Source organism: Pseudophryne corroboree, chromosome 2, assembly GCF_028390025.1.
Source record: "Pseudophryne corroboree isolate aPseCor3 chromosome 2, aPseCor3.hap2, whole genome shotgun sequence".
Taxonomy (NCBI): Eukaryota; Metazoa; Chordata; class Amphibia; order Anura; family Myobatrachidae; genus Pseudophryne; species Pseudophryne corroboree.
Window position 1 is genome coordinate 498,360,511 of NC_086445.1, and position 24,012 is coordinate 498,384,522.

The following is a 24,012-nucleotide window of genomic DNA, read 5'->3' on the forward strand; positions in this document are numbered from 1 at the left end:
TACTGTAAGTCCATGATATGGCACAGTAAATTAATCCCCAGGTATTTAAAGGATTTAGTAACCCAAATGATAGGATACCGACCTCTCTAGGGGGATGTCACCGCAGGACCCAGGTATAACGCTTCTGATTTGTCTGGATTAATTTTAAATCCCGAAACCCAAGCATATTCTGTCAATTTATCTAAAATCTTGGGTAGAGTGCTCTCACAATCCAGGATGAATTGGAGTAAATCAGCAAAAACTTGAAGTTTTAGTTCCTGAGATCCCATAGTGATCCCCCTGAATTCTAACTAGAATTGCAAGATCCATAACAACATACCAAGAGCAATATTAAATAGTAGGGGCGACAAGGGGCATCCTTGCCTAGATTATCTTGTCATAGTGATTGGAGAACTACAAGCACCATTAATGATCAGAGTGGTAGCCAGAGAATCATATAGGAATTTAAAGAACTGCGAGAAAGGCCGTCCAAACTCCCGTAACTCAAAAATTTTCAATAAATGACACAGTATCAAAAGCTTTCTCTGCATCTAAACGTAAAAGCATGGGTTCCCTAAAATGGGTTTTTGTGATTTTTTTTATTTTTTTATTGCCATTTTTTTTTTTGAGGTTTCCAATTAGGCCCCCGTTTTTATGGATGAAAAATTTTGCCTTATCCTGCAAAAATACATAGGAGCTGTGAACAGCCATGAACCTATGTATTTTCACGGCACTTTTCACTGAAAAAAGGTCACCTATCATGGATTTGGTTTTGCCTGCCCATGCACAGGCATTGGGGCTAATTGGATAGTCCAGTTTGCGGTAGTTATTTGTGGTAAATTACCATGGATAATAGGATGCTACTCTTTCTTTAGAAGATTTATTCTGAGATAAGCTAAACTGAATTGTACTTTTGTCCTATTTATATACGTGCGTAACTTTCACAACCTTATAAATAAACGCAATGTAAAAATGGCTCACGTTACCGAGAACACAGGTCAGCAAACAGTCAAATTTTGTCTTCAATGAAGCGCTCATAGATGAAGAATATAACGTGCAATGTAATAGAGACTGAACACAAACATCCATGTCAGTCATTAGTTATTTTCTATTTTACAATAAGAGACAGGAAATATTGTAGGTAATACCCATAATGTCATTCGAACCAACCTGAACTACACCAAGAGCCAGCCACATGGGGCAGAAATGCTAAATTTCAGAATGATGTTGAACGGAGCCTGGTAGGTTTCAGCTGTATTCATCTGTGTCAAAGCATCAGCGCAGTCACCCCAACCCACAATAGGGTCTGTGGGGGCTGATGTTACTCCACTGCATATAAATTCAGTGGCATAGCATCAGCCCCCATACACCCCGCAGTGGCTTGGGGGCGCCGACGCTAATGCTCCTACCAGTGTTTATATGCAGATGGCTAGACCGCATGTAATCTGCATAATCAGCTGAAAAATGTCCCTCCAAAAATGTCCACTACCTAGAAAGAGACAAATGCTTGAGATTTTACTTAACGTCTAGCATCTGTCAGGGAAGCACATAGGATTAGCATTACCTGGTGCCAGGAATGCTGGTGCCACTGGCAGAAGATGCAAAGAGCTGCATTTTCTGCCATGAAACCCCTAACAAGGAGCATGAAACCCAGAGCATGAGCCCCTGGCAACAAGCATGAAACCCATGACATAGAGCAGGCAATTTAAAAGTAATTAGAAGCCTTACTGTGGGGCATCATTTGTAAGGAGCATTATTGTGTGTGTGGCATATTGTGTAATGGGCATTACAGTGTGTGGCACATTGTGTCATGGGCATTACTGTGTGTCACATATTGTGTCATAGGCATTATGGTGTGTAGCATAATGTGTTATGGGCATTACGGAGTGTGGCATAATGTGTCATGGGCATTACGGTGTGTGGCATAATGTGTCATGGGCATTACGGTGTGTGGCATAATGTGTCATGGGCATTACGGTGTGTGGCATAATGTGTCATGGGCATTACCGTGTGTGGCATAATGTGTCATGGGCATTACTGTGTGTGGCATAATGTGTCATGGGCATTATGGTGTGTGGTATATTGTGCAATAGGCATTACGGTGTGTGGCATAATGTGCAATGGGCATTAGTGTGTGTGGCACAATGTGTAATGGGCAGGGGCAAATGTAGGTGTCAGGCCACCCCTAGGCACATTATTGGCAAACCCCCCTCCTCCTACCCATCCCGTCACTGCTTCCTTCATTCCAGGGCCAGAATGCCAAAGCAGCCCCAACCTCACCCTACTACCACCTCCTGGACCACAATTTGCTGCCCATTGTCCCAGTACCGTGAGTTGCAAAATAACATATAAAAATGGATTGGTCACATTATAAAAGGAAGATTTGCAACAATGGGGCCTACTGCAAAAATGAACTCCAACCTGTTCAGCACAAGGCTGAATTTTTAGGGAAATTGGACCCACAAAGACAAACGACTAAATGTAATAGCATTAGCATTCCGTAAGTGCAGGAATTTCGTGCGAGTCTGTCTGTTTTTTTAAAGCAGAAATCATATACAAGGCAAAACCAACCCGATTTAGCCTTGTCAATGATTGCTGGCTTACTTTAAAGAAAAATGGGCAGACTCGCATAAAATTCCTGCACCTCCGGAACGCGAAGGCTATTACATTTAGCAGATAGATCTTAAACCCCAGAAAAAAACAGCTGTATGCTAATAGCATTAGTGCTCATCCCAATTTCCTTGCCAGTGCAGGTGTCGTTTTCTCCGTAACATGACCAGGAGCCCACATTAGTGCACCACTTTTAATGTGTCGACCTTTTTCCATTGTCCATGTCGACCAATAGTGGTTGACCTATTGACTGTCGACCTAACTACTGTCAACCAACCATCCGGATACCATAAGAGAATAGGTAAATCACTGTGCTAAGAGACATTAGGAATCAGACTCAGGAGAGCGTAAAACAGTAAGGGCCACAGGAGCACCGAATACAGTAGAATGTCCTTGCTCCTCTCCTTATTCTCCCCATCTAAACCATTTCATGTGGATGGATGATGCAGAAGAAGAATTTCTTTTTCATCCACTAGGGGTCACTGGAGTAATCTTGGGGATATGGACGGTTCCACAGGAACTAGGCACTGAATAGTTAAAATTTGACTATACCTCCCCTCCATATCCCAGAGTACCTCAGTGTTTTTTCGGTGCTCACCGAGCAACTAGGCTTGTGGAAGTTGGATCCACAATTATTGATTTTTTGTTTGAAGCCACATCCCTTTCCCCCTTCCAGGAAGGCGAGGGTCTGGGATAGTGAAAGCTGCTGAAGCAGCTGTGGGTGTCGGACCTCTCTAGAAGAGCTCCCTCACTACCACGTGCAGGACTCCTGCAGTAAAATGCTGACAGTGCTTACAGAGAAGCCCCGTCATTGCCCTCACCACAGGGTCCAGGTATGTTGATAGGGGCGGTCAGCTCATGCTGCCGCCCCCCTGCGTGAGATTACTGTGTGTGTATGTGCCGCCCGCCGCTGCCCTCAGCCGCCCACCGCCGCTTCCAGCGCCGCTGTGTAAGTGCCTCTCCCGCCGCTCTGAGCCACGCCGGTCTTTTGATTTTGCATAGGCCGCTCCACGGCTCTATGCGGCATGTTGACCTGCTCCAATGCGCTACCGGAAGGCGCAGTGTCATAGCCCGGTCTCCGTGTACAGAGAGCGGTACACGGAGCACGGGGGAGAGGGGGAGACACACTTAATATCGAGTGTGTATGGTATTAGCCTAGCACAGGGCCAGCAGCGCTGCATGAATAGGTTTTTAAACCTTTGTAACAGGAATGTGCATATAAGCATATAAAGAATTATAAATCTGCTACATAAGTTATAAGTCTGCACTTTTGTGATATACTGTGAGCATGGGGACATATTAACCATGCTTCCTGTTTTTCCTGTTTTCTTTTCCAGAATTCCTGTATTACATCTCTCCACCATTGGGCGCAGGGGTGTTAGGGGGAATTTGGGATCAGGCATATTGCTGGCACACTTGGCCAGAGATATAGAGACACCTTAGTGCTATTTACTGAGTCGCGCAAGTTGTTTGTCTTTGTATTTTGTATTGTCTGTTTGCATAATGAGTAAAACACCAGCAAAGTCCAAAAAGCAGTTTTACTGCCATGTCTGTAAGGGTGTATTACCTGATGGATTTACCACATGTAAAGTATGTTTTGTAAATTCAGAAACAAATCCAATTTCAACCCCGGACCCGCCATGGGCTATATTAGCAGATGTTTTAGCTGGATTGCAATCAGAGTTGGCCGCCTCTCGGCAGGAGCGAGAGGCGGCAAGATCTGAATCTAGGGTAAGACCGCTAGAACTACCAGAGGGGTCTCAGCCTTACCAAAGGTCCAGATCCTCTTTGACTAAGGGGGATAAGTTTCATTTTTCTTATAAACTACCGGTTTCTGCTATGTTACTGTCTGATGATTCTTCGCCAGACCTCACTGTACAAGATGTGGTTGAGGAGGGCGAAGTAGACCAGCAGTCAGATGGTGATGATTTTGACAGCCCGGGCATTGATAATCTCATCAGAGCGGTGCGTCAATCTCTAAATTTTACAGAGACTGAGGAGCCTCTGACAAATGATGAGGTCGTTTTTACTAAACGACAGAGAACTCCAATATGTTTCCCTGTTTCAGAATCTCTTAATAAAATGTTACTAGAAACAAGGAAGAATTCGGATAAACGGTTTTCTGTACCTCACAGATTTAGGTCTAGTTATCCGTTTCCAGAGTCTATGACAGCTACATAGGAGAATCCGCCGTTGGTGGATTCATCTGTGTCTAAACTTACAAAGAAATTAACCATACCAGTACCAGCTGCAACTACACTCAAGGACCCTTCGGACCGTAAAATAGAAGTTATGCTAAAGTCCATGTATACAGCAGCAGGAGTGCTGCTTAGACCTGGGTTGAGTGGCATTTGGGTAACTAAGGCTCTAATGGTATGGATAACAGAACTCAGATCTGCCTTAACTGATGATCATCTTATGCTTCTCGCTGATCAAATCTGGGAAGCGGCTGACTATTTATGTACAGCTTCTACTGACGTCTGTCAGCTCACTTCTTGCCTTTCATAATCGCTAGTCACAGCACGACGTGCGCTCTGGCTACGTTCTTGGCGAGCGGAGACAGAGGTCAAAAAAGGAATAGAAGCGTTACCTTACGAGGGCGAGAAGTTATTCGGTCCTGAATTGGACAAATGGATTTCTGAGGCCACGGGAGGAAAGTCGGTTTTCTTACCATTTCCTCCAACAGTTCCTAGAAAAAGGTATTCCGGATACTAAAGTCACCGGTAAGCCAGTGGCATGACGGGCTCCCAGCCCATCTCGGATCTCCAATTGTGGGAGCACGTCTTCAGTCATTGCAGTTGGCGTGGCTTCAGACGTCCACAGATGAGTGGATCCGCAATTTAGTTTTAACAGGTTACAAAATAGAGTTCGACTGTCTCCCGCCAATGCGGTTTTTCAGGACAGGACTGCCTCTGTCGGACGGCAAGAGGGCGATTCTGCAGACTGCCATTCAGTCTCTGCTGGACGCAGCAGTTTTGAGTCAGGTCCCTGTGCACCAACAGGGTCAGGGTTATTATTCCAGTCTATTTGTGGTACCGAAGCCGGATGGCTCGGTCAGGCCAATATTGAACTTAAGGGGCCTCAATCAGTACGTCACTTACTACAGATTCAAGATGGAATCTCTACGGTCAGTAATTGCAGGTCTAGAGCCACAGGAATTTATGATTGCGCTGGATCTCAAGGATGCGTACTTACACATTCCGATTTGGCCTCCTCATCAAAGGTTTTTGCGGTTTGCAATACGACAGAACCATTACCAGTTTCAGGCTCTACCATTTGGCCTCTCGTCAGCGCCTCGGGTATTCATCAAGGTGATGTCTGTGATGATAGCTCATCTCAGATCCCTAGGAGTGATAATAGTTCCGTACTTGGACGACTTACTCATCAAAGCTCCATCTCAACAAATCCTCCTTCAACTGGCATTGCTGACATACAATGTACTGGTTCACCACGGTTGGATTGTCAACTTCAAGAAATCACATCTAGTTCCGTCTCAACGACTTCAATTCCTAGGTATGGTTCTCGATACGGTAGATCAAAGAATTTACCTACCCGAACAGAAAGTACAGGTCATTCGTCATCTGGTACAATTAGTGCTCAAGCCACGCACGGTCTCGGTTCATTTGTGCATTCGCCTCTTAGGCACAATGGTGGCGGCTTTCGAAGCGCTTCAGTTCGGAAGACTTCACTCACGTCCTTTTCAACTGGATGTGCTTGCACAGTGGTCGGGCTCGCATTTACAGATTCACCACAGGGTGAGGTTGTCTCCAAGGACCAGAATGTCTCTACTCTGGTGGCTCAAAGTACAGAATCTAACCGCAGGGAAACAGTTCGGCGCCTGGAATTGGATAATTGGATAATTCTCACGGCAGACGCAAGTCTCAGAGGTTGGGGTGCTGTAGTTCAAAATTTTCAGCTCCAGGGTCCCTGAGCGGATCACGAAAGATTACTCTATAAATGTCCAGGAACTCCGGGCAATTTACAATGCATTGCGACAAGCAGTGCACATGCTGCAGGCTCAGGCTGTTCAGGTGCAGTCAGACAATGCGACGGCGGTCGCATACATCAACAAACAAGGCGGAACGAGAAGCCGCATGGCAATGCGGGAAGTAGCTTGAATCCTCAATTGGGCCGAATATCACCAGGTGATATTGTCGGCAGTGTTCATTCCGGGACTGGACAACTGGGAGGCGGATTATCTCAGTCGTCGGGATTTTCATCCAGGAGAATGGGCATTAAATCCAGAAGTGTTTCACATGCTGGTCCAGAGGTGGGGTTACCCGCAGGTGGACCTGATGGCATCTCGCCACAATCATCAAACGCCCCAGTATGTGTCCAGAACGAGAGATCCAAAGGCGGTGGCGGTGGATGCTCTCACAGTCGCGTGGCCGTACAGCCTCGTGTATCTGTTTCCACCGTTTCCGCTGCTCCCTCTGTTGCTAAAACGGATCAAGAGAGAGTCCGTCACAGTCATACTAGTGGCGCCTCATTGGCCTCGGAGAGCTTGGTTCTCGGATCTTCGCGGATTACTTGCAGACGATCCTTGGCCGCTCCCACTACATCCGGACCTGTTACAACAGGGTCCGTTCCTTTACCCCAATTTAGCGCGGCTGCGTTTGACGGGGTGGCTGTTGAGACCGCCCTCTTAAGAAGAGAGGGCATTCCAGAATCAGTCATTCCAACCATGTTACGAGCTAGGAAGCCGGTTACGGCAGCTCATTATTACAGAATTTGGCGTGCCTATATAGGTTGGTGTGAAGCTCGGAAGTTTCCGACATCTTCTTTCAAGTTATCCCGTCTTTTGTTATTTCTACAGATGGGGTTAGATGGAGGTCTACGTTTATCCACACTAAAAGTGCAGATATCTGCGTTGTCACTTTATTTCCAAAGAAGATTGGCTCTATTGCTGTCGGTACACACCTTTATGCAGGGTATCCTCAGAGTACAGCCTCCATTCACTCCACCTACTGCGCCATGGGACTTGAATCTGGTTTTAGATTTCTTACAGTCTTTTCATTTTGAACCCTTACAACAAGTGGATATTAAGTTTCTCACTTGGAAAACAATTTTTCTCCTAGCCTTGGCTTCGGCAAGGCGTGTTTCAGATTTGGGTGCCTTGTCTTGCAAGCCACCATATTTGGTGTTTCATGATGACAGAGCGGAACTTCGCACGAATCCTGCTTTCCTACCAAAAGTAGTGTCATCTTTTCACATCAACCAACCAATAGTAGTTCCTGTGTTAACAGGACATTCTGAAACTCTGGATGTGCTACGCGCATTACGTGTTTATGTATCCCGAACGTCTACAGTTCGTAAGACGGATACGTTGTTTGTTCTCTATGATGCTGCCAAGAGGGGTTGGCCAGCCTCTAAGCAGACCTTATCCAGATGGATAAAACTGACCATACGTCAGGCTTATCTTCAGGCTAGGTTACAGCCACCTACATCGGTAACAGCTCATTCCACACGTTCTGTGGGAACTTCATGGGCAGCTGGTCGTAGAGCTTCTACGACACAGCTTTGCCGTGCGGCTACATTGTCGTCAGTGCACACGTTTGTGCGCTTTTATAAGTTTGATACTTTTGCGGCATCAGCATCTAGCTTTGGCCGTTTAGTGTTACAGGTGCCAAATAGCTCTCCCGCCCACGGGGGAAACTTTGGTATGTCCCAAGAGTACTCCAGTGACCCCTAGTGGATGAAAAAGAAAATAGGATTTTGGTACTTACCAGGTAAATCCTTTTCTTTGAATCCATAGGGGGCACTGGACGCCCACCCAGAGCAGTTGTTTACCTGGTTGTGGTAAGTGCAGGGAATATTATGGTAACACACTCTTACCGACTGTTTCAAATTAGAAATTCTATCGAGTTGGTGTCAACTGTTAGTTGTCAGTTTCGTTTTGTGTCAACTTTATTGTTGTCCGTTTTTGGTTATATGTATTTCTCCATTGTCAACCTCTATAGCTCCAGTTCGGCTCAGTAAAAAAACACTGAGGTACTCTGGGATATGGAGGGGAGGTATAGTCAAATTTTAACTATTCAGTGCCTAGTTCCTGTGGAACCGTCCATATCCCCAAGAGTACTCCAGTGCCCCCTATGGATTCAAAGAAAAGGATTTACCTGGTAAGTACCAAAATCCTATTATTTGCAATCCGTAGCTAAGCTGGGTATAGAGGCGGTCCTCCACAACTGGGAAATAGAGGCTTAATTTGCAACTAGAATATGGCCATGTGCGTTTTAAGAGAGGAGGGGACCTGCATGCAGCCTCTATCGTGCCTTGTTCCCGGGGACACCTCCAGTGCACATGCGCAAATCACTCGGAAATGGCAGCTGTGGCCATTTTCTGAGTGATCTATGCCTGCACAGCAGGGCCTCCGTCGCGGGACTCCGGAGGGGTAAGTATATTCTATAGGTGCAGTGTGTGCGGTGTGTGCCCCCCTGGACCCAGGGGCCGTATGCACCGCACACACTGCACCCATTATAGAAACGCCTATGAATATGGCTCATATGTCCCCTTGTGACATATTTCCCTGATAGCAGTGAAATTGGAGCAGCTTCTGCAATGTTAACACCTATTACTCTACTAATCATGAGAAATACTTCAACCCAGAGCGGAGAAGGGGGCATGACCAGAAAACATAGTAAGTATCACCCATGCGCCTGCAGTTCCTCAAGCAGTATTTATAAATAGAAGACCAGATTTCATATTGCCGCTCCAGAATACACTCTCTGGATCAGTTTATAAAACATTTCTGAGTGATTAATGCACTTGGAGACTGTGAAACTGATGTGAAATATAATTTCCCATTCTTCCTGGCAGACTAGATGGACAAAGTAGTTCTAATCTGCCGTCAGAATCTATGTTTTAATGTTTACTTGGAAAGAGTCATAGAGAGGTCCTTTTCTCACTTAATTTGAGACATCAATTTCTCTTTTTTACCATCCATTTGTTGATAGCAGTACCACCAAGTAATAGCCCCTATATGATAAGAGGATTGAAACTGTAATAAGATAAATAGCAGAAAAGGGAGTCTCTTAGTAGCGTGGGAAGGTAGCTCTGCTACCAATGTAGCCGTTGGGGACATTTATAAAAGTCTTGCTTTAGAACAGCATGATTTGTTTGGAGATGAGAGAAGGGCACCAAGCCATCCTCTAGGAGGACACCACCCAATATAGAAAGGCCACCTCTGGCCCAAGATTATAGGTGCAAGTCTGGTATTAAGTTAACTATAGTCACTAAAGACAAAGCTGTAGTGGGTAAGGACAAGTCCTCAATGAGAGACACCAACTTACAGTATGCCATGCTAGCAATGTAGCTTAAACTGCCTTACAGGGTCCTGACCTAAGAGGAATAGCAGATCTATGTAGCCAAAACATATCTGGAAGGTCAAAGGGGCGCATAAAGTCTCTCTCTTTCACAACAAAAGGTTTTGGTGATTCAAGATCAAACCAATTGCTGGATTAATTTTGTAGGCAAGCAAAGTGATATTTTTCTAAATCTGGGAAAGATACCCCACCTCTCACAAACCTGTTTTCTAATTATCATAGAAACCCATTATGAGGTCATCAGTCATCAAGGACTTGAAAGGATAGCAATGACCAATGAGGGAAAATCTTTGTTTTTATAAGTAAATTTGTTTTACTAAAAGTAAACCTTAATCTTAATTCTGCTTATTTGCACCTGATGTCTTCTTTTAGGAGTTGTCCATCCTAATTGACCATTATCATGACATATTTGATCATCTTTAGATGTCCTGATGTTTGAAACAGAAGATCTAGTTTTACGGAAAAATGAGAAAAACTTCATTCTTTGCCTGCTAGAAGTGGCTCGTCGGGCATCTCGCTTTGGTATGTGTGCCCCCATGCTTATTCAGATGGAGGAGCAGATTGAGGAAGAGATTCGGGAGGAACTAGAGCTGCCTCCAGTGGAGATCCCAGTCCCTAAACCACAAAGCCAAAGAAAACTTTGTGACTTTAAGAATTTAGACCAAATGGTGAGTTAATATTTTAGTTATAAATTAATAACATCTATTTTTACCACTATATTTCTGTACCATGGTTTAAGAAAAAGAATAAGTAAAAAAAAAAAGTATGAAATTTAGTGAATTTAGTGAATTTTTTAGATGTATTATCAAGACACCTTGATGCATTTTCTGTGCAGTTTATGAATAAGTACAATTTACCAGAATATACAAGTGCCAGAGAATATATGGTGAGCATTACAGCAGTTACAGTATGGAGTGAACACATTAAAGTGCAGAATAATGAAATAATCACAATTATGACATCACATGTTACAGATTACATATATAATTATTTAATAACTTTGTAAATTATAAGTTTAGCGGAGGTCATTTAGAAAGGTCTGGACTTGTAGGGCGCAGTGCTTTGTGTTCTGCACAGAGGCGTAACAAGGGTTTTTGGAGCCCAGGGGAAGATTATGAATGGCGCCCCCTCCCCCCCCCCAAAAAAAAAGACCAATGAAGCAACGGTGCGCGCAAAAAAATGGGCATGGTCACGCACCAGAGGGGGCGTGGTTACGTACCAGAGGGGGCGTGGTCACACATCAGAGGAGGCATGGCTACTGAATATGGGACGTGCCGACATGACACGTCACAATGGAAACATTCTTTTCAATTGCACACGCACCTTACCTGTATGATGGTTTCTAACAATGTGGAACCTCTGGAGAAATGTATCCTCTAAGGTGGATGGCGTCTTCAGTCGGTAATCACTATTCATGTAGGAGATCACATCGTCCAGAAGATGCCTGGTTGTGTAGGAATATTAACAAGGTCAGCATCCTACAACAGCGGTTCCACCAGACTCACATCCTGCCCACTGACTCTCTCAGCCACACCATCTCCCCCCACGTCTCTCAGCCACACCATCACCTATCCCCTGTGTCGTCTCTCAGCACACCATCACCTATCCCCTGTGTCGTCACTCAGCACACCATCACCTACCCTCTGTGTCGTCACTCAGCACACCATCACCTACCCTCTGTGTCGTCACTCAGCACACCATCACCTACCCCATGTGTTGCCATGCCAACGTCTCCTCCTCCTGCAACCTTTCATCCGAGCTCTCAGTAGCCTCTGAACTGTCCATTCTGCACACCAGGCCAGCTCCAAGATCACTCACTCCCCACCCTGATGTCTCAATCACTTGCCGTGGATCCCAGCACACAGGAGGGGAAAGGGGGAAGGCTCCACCGCTGCTGCTGCCACAAGAGAGAAGTGCTGTGGTGGTGTTTGGCTTCCATGCCTGCACCATCACCGTCTGTAGCTCATCATTGGTGGCAAACTCTGCTGGCCTGTGGCGCTGCCCGCCATACAGTGCCGTCCGTCAAGCTCCACCCTCATCGCGTGTGGTGTGGACCTGCACGGTCCATAATTCAGCCATGGGGGGGGGGAGGGAATCCGGTAGATTTAATGGGATTTGAGTGGGGGCAGTGGGACACTAGGAGCCTCCCGCACAATGCGGGAGTGTTGGCATGTATGGGGCCGGCTCTGCATCGGAGGTGAAGGCTGGTACAGGGCGGTGTGCTGAGCTCAGGGAGCTTTGCATTACAGGGCTGCGGGCAGGGCCAGATTAAGGGTTGTGGGGGCCCAGGGGCAACTAAATTGTGGTGGCCCTATTACAAAAATGTATGCAACCCCCCCCCCCCCCCCTCGTGAGCCTCCAATAGCACACACACCCCAGTAATTCACCTGTCTGGTCACTTTGAGCACCCCCCCAGTAATTCACCTGTCTGACCGCTTTGAGCACCCCCCCAGTAATTCACCTGTCTGGTCATTTTGAGCACCCCCCCCCCCAATAATTCACCTGTCTTGTCACTTCGAGCACCCCCCCAATAATTCACCTGTCTTGTCACTTCGAGCACCCCCCCCCCAATAATTCACCTGTCTCATCACTTCGAGCACCCCCCCCCCAGTAATTCACCTGTCTGGTCGCAGCAGCAGACCTGCGCGGGGGAACGGGAGATCAGGGAGCCGGGCATGCTGTGTGCCGGCATCTTTGCAGATCGAGGCAGGTCATGGCAGCAGCTGGGGGCAGCTCCGGTACAGTGTCTCGCGGGATGTGACATCACTATCCCGCAAGACTTTGTACTGAAGCTCCTCGGCGGATCTATGTTACATTAATGTCCTTTTTAATCATGCCCCCAATTCATATGATAATATACTTGGGGGGAACCACTGGAAGGGGATCAGTACCATCGATGGTGAAGAACCATTGGTTCTCTGCCATTGATGGCAACACTATCTAATACCGGCATGCATCCACTGATGGTCAATGGCAAACCTTAGTTGAAAATTCAGGTCCTAAGGGGTGAATGGTCCACACATCCTGAACACACCATGCACACATCAGTGGTTTGGGGCCATAGCTCCTGGACATTGCAGCCATGAGTATAACTGATTCAGTGGGCATTAACTGTAGCTAAGTTAGGCATGCTATTTGCCTCAGTAGGACAATCCACCCATGTACACCACACATCTGCGCACACATCTGTACTTTGCCCCACAAAACGACAACATTATGCCATGCAAATCCATGCCCGGGGTATTATATACTGTATATATATATATATATATATGTGTGTGTGAAGTGCAATAAAGAGCGCCTACTAGTGTTTTAAGAATGGTGAAATGAAGCACCCTGTGAAACAAATAAATATAAAAACCAATGATTTATCTCGCTTAAAAAATCTTCGGTTAAATAATGCATGGATGATGGAACATATGGATAAAAAAAACAAAGAAAATCACACATTGTGCATACCGTTAAGGTTATATAGACATAATAGCTCTTAATTAGGAACCAAGCTGGTTCCAGAAATACACATTTGAGCCAGCTCTCTGTAAACAAGTTTACAGTTTTAATATACATAAAAACATTCCAGTAGCAAATGCAGGTAGCACATATACAAGATAAAAGTTTAATAGAGCTTATCTGTCCGCTATGGGTAGTCCTGGGTGTGTAGTAAGTCCCTGTTCCAACGCGTATCGTCCTGTGGTTTAGGACTTCATCAAGGGGATGCTGAGTGGGGGACAGAACAGGATAGTTATAGCAAACCAGGAAGTCACATGTACATGCAAAACGTGACATCATTTCCTGTGATAAGATAAAATGGTTTTTAAATATAATTCATAAATAAACACAATGGAAGATTCTAGGGATAACAATCTATGTCTCAATTAAAAGAACTACATGTTTGTAGCGTTCAGTGTGTAATCCGCCATGAAATGGCTGTGGAACATACTATGGAACGCATAGTGTCACTTCCGGTGACACGATTCGCAGAGATCGCGTAATTTCCGGTCCGGCGTTATACGTAGCTCACATTAAATAGGGAATAAGTATCTATTAGTCCATCACATGGAGTTCATATAAGTAGGGACTGCTGGATGAATATTATCATTTTGGGAGAAGCAGAAGTATAAACGCTGTAATCTGGGTACACTTCCAGTTCCTAGAATGCACGGCCATCTTCAGCTTGGAGCGCATAGTGTCTTGCATGGCCTGAATGCAGCTGTCTCCATTTTCTTGGAGTCTGTTAGTAATGTAAATGAATGAGGTCTCTCTTATTGTCTTCCTTTTGAAGTTTAAGATGGTAGCCATTTTGGCGGGTAACACATCTAAATAAAGAGGAAAATCAGTTGTAACAATATATATAGAAAGTGGAATCAACACAAATAAGATCAATATCGTGCAGTGAGTGTAAAAGAAGTGAAATGGCGCTGATGTTATAATCTCATAGGAAAGGGGCGATCTCAAATCCTTCATTAAATCCTTGAGGTGCCTGTGTTTCTAATTCAAATATCCAAAACATCTCACGTTTCAAAAGTTTGTTCAATATATCTCCACCTCTTTCTCTTTTAATTGAGACATAGATTGTTATCCCTAGAATCCTCCGTGTTTATTTATGAATTAGATTTAAAACCCATTTTATCTTATCACAGGAAGTGATTTCAAGTTCTGCATGTACATGTGACTTCCTGGTTTGCTATAACTATCCTGTTCTGTCCCCCACTCAGCATCCCCTTGATGAAGTCCTAAACCACAAAACGAAACGCGTTACAACAGGGACTTACTACACACCCAGGACTTCCCATAGCGGACAGATAAGCTCTTTTAAAGTTTTATCTTGTATGTGTGCTACCTGCATTTGCTGCTGGAATTTTTTTATGTATATTAAAACTGTAAGCTTGTTTATATAGAGCTGGCTCAAATGTGTATTTCTGGAACCAGCTTGGTTCCTAATTAAGAGCTATTATGCCTATATAACCTTAACGGTATGCACTATGTGTGAATTTCTTTGTTTTTTTTCCGTATGTTCCATCATCCATGGGTCATTTGACCGAAGATTTTTTTAAGCGAGCTAAGTCATTGGCATATATTTTTTATTTTCACGTTTCACAGGGTGATTCATTTCACCATTCTTAAAACACTAGCAGGTGCTCTTTATTGCACTTCACTTGCTATACATTACACAATTTACTGGGCAAGAGCTGACAGTCATATATGAGGAGTGTTTCACAAATATATACATATGTATCCCTCTGACTAGAAGGAAACACTGGAAACAATGCTTATTCATTGCGTATTGAAGAATAATCTGAGCGCTTTTCTCTATTATTGTAATATATATATATATATATATATATATATATATAGTACATAATACACACAAAGAAAAATCCAGAGGGCGCTAGTCAATTCTCGAAATGCATCTCCTTGGCGTATCCCATCAATAGGAGGACACAACTCTGCTGTGCAGCAAAAAGGCTGCCCTTCCTCTGTGTGTGTGTATATATATATATATATATATATATATATACATATACACACACACATACATACATATATAAAGCTGAAAAGACTGCGGCACTCCAGTTTTAAATGCAAACTATGGTTTTAGTAAATCACATTTATCATGTGTGATACCGCAGCACCGCTTTCAAGGTTCACATGATAACACCGTTAAAAACAAAGACAACAATCATAACTCACCTAAATAGGTTAGGTCCACTACCCCGCAACGACTGCAGACCCACTGATCCATCTCCCCGGCGTCCTCCCGGAGTTCTGTGGAAATAATGCATAGGCATAGATAACTTGGAATCACGATTGTGATAGTCATCATTATGCTGCAAATAATGCATTCTAATGCGTTTAAGACAATCAAATCTAGCAGAGCATAGCACCAAAGTCAGTTCTAGATGGAGAACAATCCCAACATAAATATCCATGGTGTAATAATCACTATCATACGGGAACATCTGTCTTGCGAATGACGGCAAGTTAAAGTAAAGCATTCCAGTTGTAACATTCATTAAGTCCCTTTGGATGGACTGTGTTCAAGGTGTGTATCCATTTGGTTTCACACCTAAACAATTGTCCATTTTGGTCGCCTCCTTGTAATGATGATGGTACATGTTCAATTAATATATGTTTAAATGCTGACAAGGGATGAGCAGCTTGCAGAAAATTACATGCTACTGGTTGACCTGCCGATCCAGTTGCTAGTGCTTTGCTAATGGATGATTGATGTAATGCCATCCGTTAGCGGACAGCTCTAATGGTCTTACCCACGTAGTACAGGTTGCACGAGCAAATTATAATGTAGACCACATATGAGGACTGGTAGGAGATGGTATGCTTGATGAGGAAGATCCGAGATGAGCGTGGATGTTTGAACGTGGCCCCTGTGATCATATGTGAGCAAGTGGTGCACTTGGGGCACTTGTATCAGCTAGGGGATTTCTTTAAGAAATGAGGTTCTGCAGAATGTTTCCTGAACCCTGTGATGTTCTTGATGTTACGTCCCCTCATATAACAAGCCATTGGTCTTTTCTTTTTAAAAGAATGGAGATCGCTGTTAGATGTAACTATCGGCCGCAGGGCTCTGCTTGCACGCTGAACCACCTGACTGGTTGTGGTAAACTCCATCCTTCATGGTATAATTGTGTCTTGGTTCCTCTCTGTAGGTTGTAGTAGTTGCCCCCTGTTAATTGTCAAAATGTCCTGCTTTTGTTTCCTTAATAGACTCAAGTTGTAGCCTCGTGCTACAAATCTGTCAATGATTTTATCAATGCCTGTAGCCACTACAGAAGGACTACTTGAGACCCTTGCTATTCTCAACATCTGAGATTTGGGGAGGCCCCTTTTAATGGTTTTGGATGGTGGCTAGGAGATAGTAATAGTGTATTCCTGTACATAGGCGTGGAAAACACCTCGTGTGTAGTTGGTTTGAATCAATGGTCACTTGTACATCCAAATAGTGGATGGTAGTCCTACTATATTGAAATGTCACTTTAATCGGGGAATCCCTTCCATTGATTTCATCTATCATTCTCAACAGTGTGGTTTTATCACCCGCCCAGAGTATGAACAGATCATCTATGAAGTGCATTTAACTCATAATGTGCGGCGAATGTTCTGTATTTTCAAAGAACATGGCTTCCTCTTTCTTAAACATGAAAATTTTAGCATAGGTTGGTACTACATTGCTGCCCATCACACACCTGGATAGCTGCCACCCCTGCCTCAGCAGTCACCAACTAACTCCCTGTCACCCCTGTTTCATCAGCTATCTACTATCTCCCTGTCACCCACTATCGCCCTGTACCCTTGGGGGTACAATTTTGTGACCACACCCCTTTGTTGTGAGACCACTACCCTTCTTGTGGTGCGCTGTCCTTTTAGAAAGTTTTTTCCATCAATGGGCACCAAAATGTTTTTTTCTTACTAAAAAAAATAAGCTTAGGATGGCGCTGAGTTTGACATAGACATGCCCCTGTACACCACCCATTCGTGCCTGCCCGTAAACATTTCCCTGAACTCCATCACTACTCAGAATTGCTGAAACTAAAAGCCATCACCTGTGTAAATACATACTGTTGGCTGCAGTACTATAGGTTAGAAAAGGTGGTGGAAGTTTCATGTGTGTGTGTGTGTGGGGGGGGGGGGGGGGTGAGGTGCTGGGGTGTAGTGATGGAGGCAGTGAGGTGCAGGGAGTATTTGCTGGGGTGAGTGATGGAAGCAGGGATTGATGTGCTGGAGTGAGTGATGGAAGCAGGGACTGATGTGCTGGGGTGAGTGATGGAAGCGGAGACTGATGTGATGGGTGAGTGATGGAGCGAGTGAGTGATGGGAGCAGGGACTGATGTGCTGGATGAGTGATGGAGGGAGTGAGTGAGTGATGGAAGCAGGGACTGATGTGTTGGGTGAGTGATGGAGGGAGGGAGTGATGGAAGCAGGGACTGATGTGCTGGGGTGTGTCGAAGTCAAACATATTACATAGAGAGAACATACAGACTCCACACATATTGAGTCGCTATGCTTGCAAATACGCGCAGCGAGCACAGCAATATATGGTATCATACGCATTTACACAGACATGCCACAAAGATAGATTCAACACATATTTCATACCGCACATAAATTGAACATATCAAGCGCCAGACATCATAAGGTTTCAAATTATATAATGGAGTAATGTCATGTATGTGTATTATTGGAGCAGAGCAAGATGGGCATGTCGTGCTTGGTATCGAAGTAACCAGACTAATGTGTGGCTTCATTTGATGCCTGTGATTAAGTTGTAGCTCATTGCAACAATTAGTTATGATTAAATGTAGGAATATGAAGTCTCTTTTACTGGAACAAAAGGATTCTCAAAGGAGCATGTTATAGACAGGAAACCCGAGACCAGCAACCTTGAACAAAAGCCCACACACTGACCAGTGACTCATCATGAATGAGAAAGTTCCCTCCCCTAGACTAATAACAAGAGATCTGTGCACGCCCCCAAGAGACTCAGTGTATAGGTGATCACACACAGAGCTGGCTGCCTTTTTTTGTCCCAGATGATGGTGGAGATGCTGTCTGTCCAGTGGCTGCATGATTTTACTGAGAGAGAGAGAGAGAGAGAGAGAGAGTGATATGGAGTGGAGAGTGAGCATTTGAACAAAATATGGTAATTGTATTGCTGGCCGTGTCTGTATTTGAATTAGTTTGTAATTACGGCTTACTGTATAAATTGTAACCATGTAACTATATATATACTGTACATTGTGATATATTGAATACATATCCTTTTAATAACAAATATATACATCAATGAGCTTTGGAGCTCAGATAATGTGTGGGTGTATTATTTTCTCTTATGGGATGTAGTGTTTTTGCGATGTATAGCGCACATTCATAGCACATGGTAATAAGATGCACAGGCGTCCACAGTATAAATTAGAGCTGGCATTTTAAATATTTGTTAGAAAGTAATTTGACTTTTACAGATGGGGGCTGCGTCTGCGATATCACGTTCTTAATGATTTCACTGTACAGATGTGGCTGTGATCTACCAGCTAAAGATGGATGCATTTTGATGCTGCCGAATCAGTGGCGCACCCAGGGGGGGTTTCCGAGCACCCAGAAACCCCCTCCACTAAAAAAAAAAAAAAAATTTTTTTTTTTTTTTTTTTTTAGCTGCATGAGTATTATTAATGGCTGTCTAGCGTCCTCTGCAGCCTGCTGTCTTCCTGGTCGCACTTGTAAGTGCAATAAAAGTTTACTTTATTTTAACTATAGTACATATATATCCATGTGCATACATATATACACATGTATATACATACATACATATAGACACACACACACACACACACACACACACACACACATGATATATATATATACGTGTGTATATATATGTGTACTGTATGTGAGTGTACATATATATATATATATGTATGCATGTTTAATATGCTATGTATATGTGTATATGTATGTGTGTGTGTGTGTATGTATATATATATATATTTATATGTGTAGATATATGTGTATATATATATATATATAGATATATACACACACACAGACACACTAGTTTTACGGACCCAGCATATACTGAGTCACCTCAGTCCGCATCCCCGTGATTGGCTCCGCCCAGTTCTGGAAACCCCCCCCATGCAAATCCTGCGTTTGCCACTGCGAATCACATGCCATTTGTTTTTTTGTGTTATCAGTGAGGCGCTGATATGAAATTTAAGGGACAGTGTGTTATTTTTATTGTTGCAAAACAAAGTTCAAATAAGTCATATTGTATTTGATTCAGATTGGATTGTTTATCTGTTAAGTAGATTTAAAGTACATTTAAAAGTTGGTGCATAGCCATAATATAGCTGTGTTAGCATGCTGAGAAATTTTGTATAATTTTAAACTCAGGCCTAAAGTAACTTTTGGTGCCTGTATAGAGTGTGATTTCTTTGTGACAAAGGAGCCGCATGGTCTGTCCTCCATTTTGGCCTATCCACATGGCCTGTCCACCATCTTGTGCAAGCCTCATGGATGTGGAAGGGGGAGGAGCAGTGGCCATTTTAGGAAGGTCACTTTCTAAATAGCTGGTTTTCAGTCTGGTTAGAACAATCAGTTTCCTTTGTCACAAAGTTTCCACATATCTACAAATCCAGCACCATTTCTAAGTTACCAATGAATTTATTTAACCGATGCCATAGTCAATTACAAATAGTTTCAATTGGGCCTAGTGAGAGTAAATGGTGAGATAAGTGAATACTTGATTTATAGAGAATTACACACAGATAAAAAAAAGAGTTTTTTTTCCTTTTGTTTCTTCCAAGACTTGTGGAGTCTGTTTACTAGGGTAGGATAGGCATTGAAATGCAAATTCACCTGTGTAACTACTTTCTTGTACAGGCAAGCAAATATCTTTGATATGCAAATTAGAGGCAGTGAAGAGGTGAGGTGTCTCATAGGAGTGCAGTAAATGGTATATATATATATATATATATATATAATATTATTATAATTATATGTATATTTATATCAGTGTATGTTCTGCAAGATAGCTATCCAATCTGAATCATATCATTTCAATTATAGATTATTGCAGTCATTATAGATCTGTGTGAAATCGGATACATTTGTTTGCTATATAGGGGTATATGCAATTGCGGTCTAATTCCCAAAAATGTCGAAAAACGGGACATTTTCACACACAAAAAAAAATTCGACAATGCAATTCAGTACTTTTCGTCAAAAAAACGGACTTTCCAAATTCAACTTTTTTGAAATTCGACATTTGTCAAATTCGACATTTCTGCAATGGTACAAATGCGGCAATTCGACAAAAGTATATTCAATTGAAGATTGTAAATTCGACAACAGTGCTTTTAGACAGTAAATTCGTCATTTTCAATCCGCCACACTTTGCTGGCTGGATTTTAATAAAAATTTTTAAAAACATGTTTTTTTTGTGTTTTTTTTAATTGGTAATAGCATATTTATTTATATTAGAAGGGATTAGGTACTTGGTTTGTCTATTTAGGAGGCACAAGTATTATTTATATATATTTTTATTTTATTTATTTTTTAAATGGAATGGGGTAAAAAGAAAAAAAAAACTCATTTTTTATCAGCCCCCCATCCGTAGCCCTTGGATGGGGGGGACAGCCTCGGGCTTCACCCCTGGCCCTTGGGTGGCTGGGGGGGGGACCCCTTGATTGAAGGGGTCCCCACTCCTCCAGGGTACCCCGGCCAGGGGTGACTAGTTGGATATTTAATGCCACGGCCGCAGGGCGCTGTATAAAAGTGACCCCCGTCTGTGGCATTATCTGTCCAGCTAGTGGAGCCCGGTGCTGGTACAAAAAATACGGGGGACCCCTACTCTTTTTGTCCCCCGTATTTTTTGCACCAGGACCAGGCGCAGAGCCCGGTGCTGGTTGTTAAAATACGGGGGATCCCCTGTCATTTTCCCCCCCGTATTTTGGCAACCAGCACCGGCTCAAAGAGCCCGAGGCTGGTTATGCTTAGGAGGGGGGACCCCACACAATTTTTTTTCGGGTTTTTTATCGTTTTTTTAACATTTTTAAAAATCTAAACAAAATCCGTCAAATCGGCCGTTTTTCGACAGCGGGACTGTCGAATCCGTTTTTTATTGAATATGTCGAATTCCGGCACCCACCTGCCGGAATTCGACGGTCGAATTGTGTCGAATTAAAAAACTGGCGAAAAATTACCGCAATTCGCCCGGAATTGCACATACCCCATAGAACAGAGGTTCTCAAACTCGGTCCTCGGGGGCACACACAGTGCATGTTTTGCAGGTAACCCAGCAGGTGCACAGGTGTATTAATTACTCACTGACACATTTTAAAAGGTCCACAGGTGGAGCTAATTATTTCACTTGCGATTCTGTGAGGAGACCTGCAAAACATGCACTGTGTGTGCCCCCGAGGACCGAGTTTGAGAACCTCTGCCATAGAATATATTTTAAATAGTGTATTAAGGGTGTAATCGTAAAACACAAAACGCAGTTCCGGCCTGGGAACTTAGGTTTATACGGAAAAATTGTGTGTTGTGTTTGTGAGCGATAGTAGTTTTATTGCTCACATTTATTGAGATTGTGTGGTTTATTGAGTTGTGATCGCACGTTTATACATGTGGTACGGACAAAGTACAGGAGCTTGCACGTGGCGCAGGGTCGCACACGTGACGTAAAGGCACGCACGGTCGCGTGGTTACGCAAGGTTGCGTAGGATTGCGGGCGCAAGGTATAAATCACACGATAGTTGTTCAATTAAAGGCGGGATAGTATACATTTAATACAATAGCACATAACTATCCGATTTCAAAAGCAGATTAGTGTAAGACTTTGTTTAAACGGTAGTGCCTCTGGGTTAAAACCATCAATCGAAGGGAGTGATATTTTCTGTACAGAAAAGAATATACACTGTAATTGAGTGAGTGAAAGTAGGAGTGAACGGTTGTCGAACTCCGTAGGTGACACTATGTAAGCGGAGGCTTGGTGGCGTGAGGCGGCTGACTTACGTTAATACATAGAGAAATACGCAAATCGTGAGGAGATTTGCAGAGGAGCGTGATATAGAATTGTGCATTGTGAAGTTTAGAATTGTGAATTGAAGTAAAGGTTTTGTGTTACGCTCCGGCTGAGGAGCGCAGCTTGTGTATTCGACTCCAGTGGTCGTAGGGCGGATAGGTAACAAGTACCTATACGCTGTGTGATTGGACCGTGCGTTTGTATGTGCAATACGTGGCGCAATGTGATACTATTTTTGCAAGCTTTTGCGCAATCCGTAGTATCATTAGCGCCGTGTAGAGCATACGCAAGCGTGATTTGTGTGTAGCAAAAAGGGAAGTTTTCGCTGGTCTCTCTCAGGAAAATCTTCAACGGTAGATATTCACTGGAAAAGGTAAGTTATTCCTAAAACTTCCAGTGAATAGAAGCCACATAGGGTCCTCACTGGGTACGCGGTGGTCACTATTGGAGTGAGTCGTGGTACGTCAGCGGAGAAGGAGCGAGTGAAATCGATAGGTGTCTTTCACCGTCTATTCGTGTTGTGCATTGGGGATTGCGTTAGCAAGCAAAAAGTCTGCGATGGGATCCAAATGCACAAGCGGTGGACGTTTGATAGCCAGGGTTCAGGCTGGAGAGCCGCGGCCCAGGGGGTCAGCGAGGTTTATTATGTGTGAGAAATATGGTCCACACATGGAGGCTTTTTGCAATGAATGGGTGCGTATGACTGCTGAAGATAGGGAATCATTCCCTAGGGTTGGTGAGTTTGATCCTAAGGTATTGCAGGTAGTATGTCTAACCAAAGTCATATAAGACAAGAACGGAAATATAAGAACTGTCTGAACTTGTAGCAACAATAAACAAGTAGGAAGAAAAAGAGAAAGCAAGTACACCGCCATATGTAGATGTGGAAACAGTTACAACCAGCGTACAAACTATAGAAAATAATAAAAATATGAAAAATATGAATGTAACCTATATATGTACTAATGAATGTCGAAGTTTTATTTAGGAGGAGAAGGCGACCTGACTGGTTTCAGCCATTTCTCATGCACTCAGAGGAGTATCCAACCGGTAAAAGAAGAGCAGTATCCTGCGGGGGAAGTGGCTGAGACCAGTGGAACTGATAAGTATGGAGTCATTCGAGTATATATATAGTAAAACCCAAATATAAAATCAAAATCAAGAAAGTAACGTCAGAAATGGAGAAAAACCTGTCCGCACAATAGTATTTGCCAGTAGGAAAGCGGATAGGGACAGGGTAACCCCCGGGTATTTCTTTTAGATACCATATAAGAAGTATTCATTCCTAGTAATACCCCTAGTCAAGATGAGCTCGGAAATGTTTGTTGGACCATGTACAGACCCTTAATACGGGATGAGAAGGATTGAATGAATACTTCGCATGACCTAGAAGCTTGTACATTTTTTTTTGTCTTTTGCAGTAATAGAAAATTCTCCGTCTGGATAAGATCACTGGTAAACACTAATTCGGTAAATGGGAGGAACGAAAGAAGTGCAACATTACCCTTTGACAAAAAACCTGCTGAAGTTATGATTGGGCCCCTACGATGCTAAACCCTTTCC

The 24,012-nt window shown here is 43.5% G+C and overlaps 1 protein-coding gene across 1 annotated transcript in view; it reads left to right on the forward strand.

Annotated features, from left to right (window-relative positions):
* Positions 1 to 24,012, forward strand: part of GAS2L2 (growth arrest specific 2 like 2) — a 93,264-nt gene that overhangs the window by 26,043 nt on the left and 43,209 nt on the right. The window contains exon 3 of the mRNA XM_063953985.1: positions 10,335 to 10,579. Coding sequence (XP_063810055.1) covers positions 10,335 to 10,579 — 245 coding nt within the window. The remainder of the gene's footprint in view (positions 1 to 10,334; positions 10,580 to 24,012) is intronic.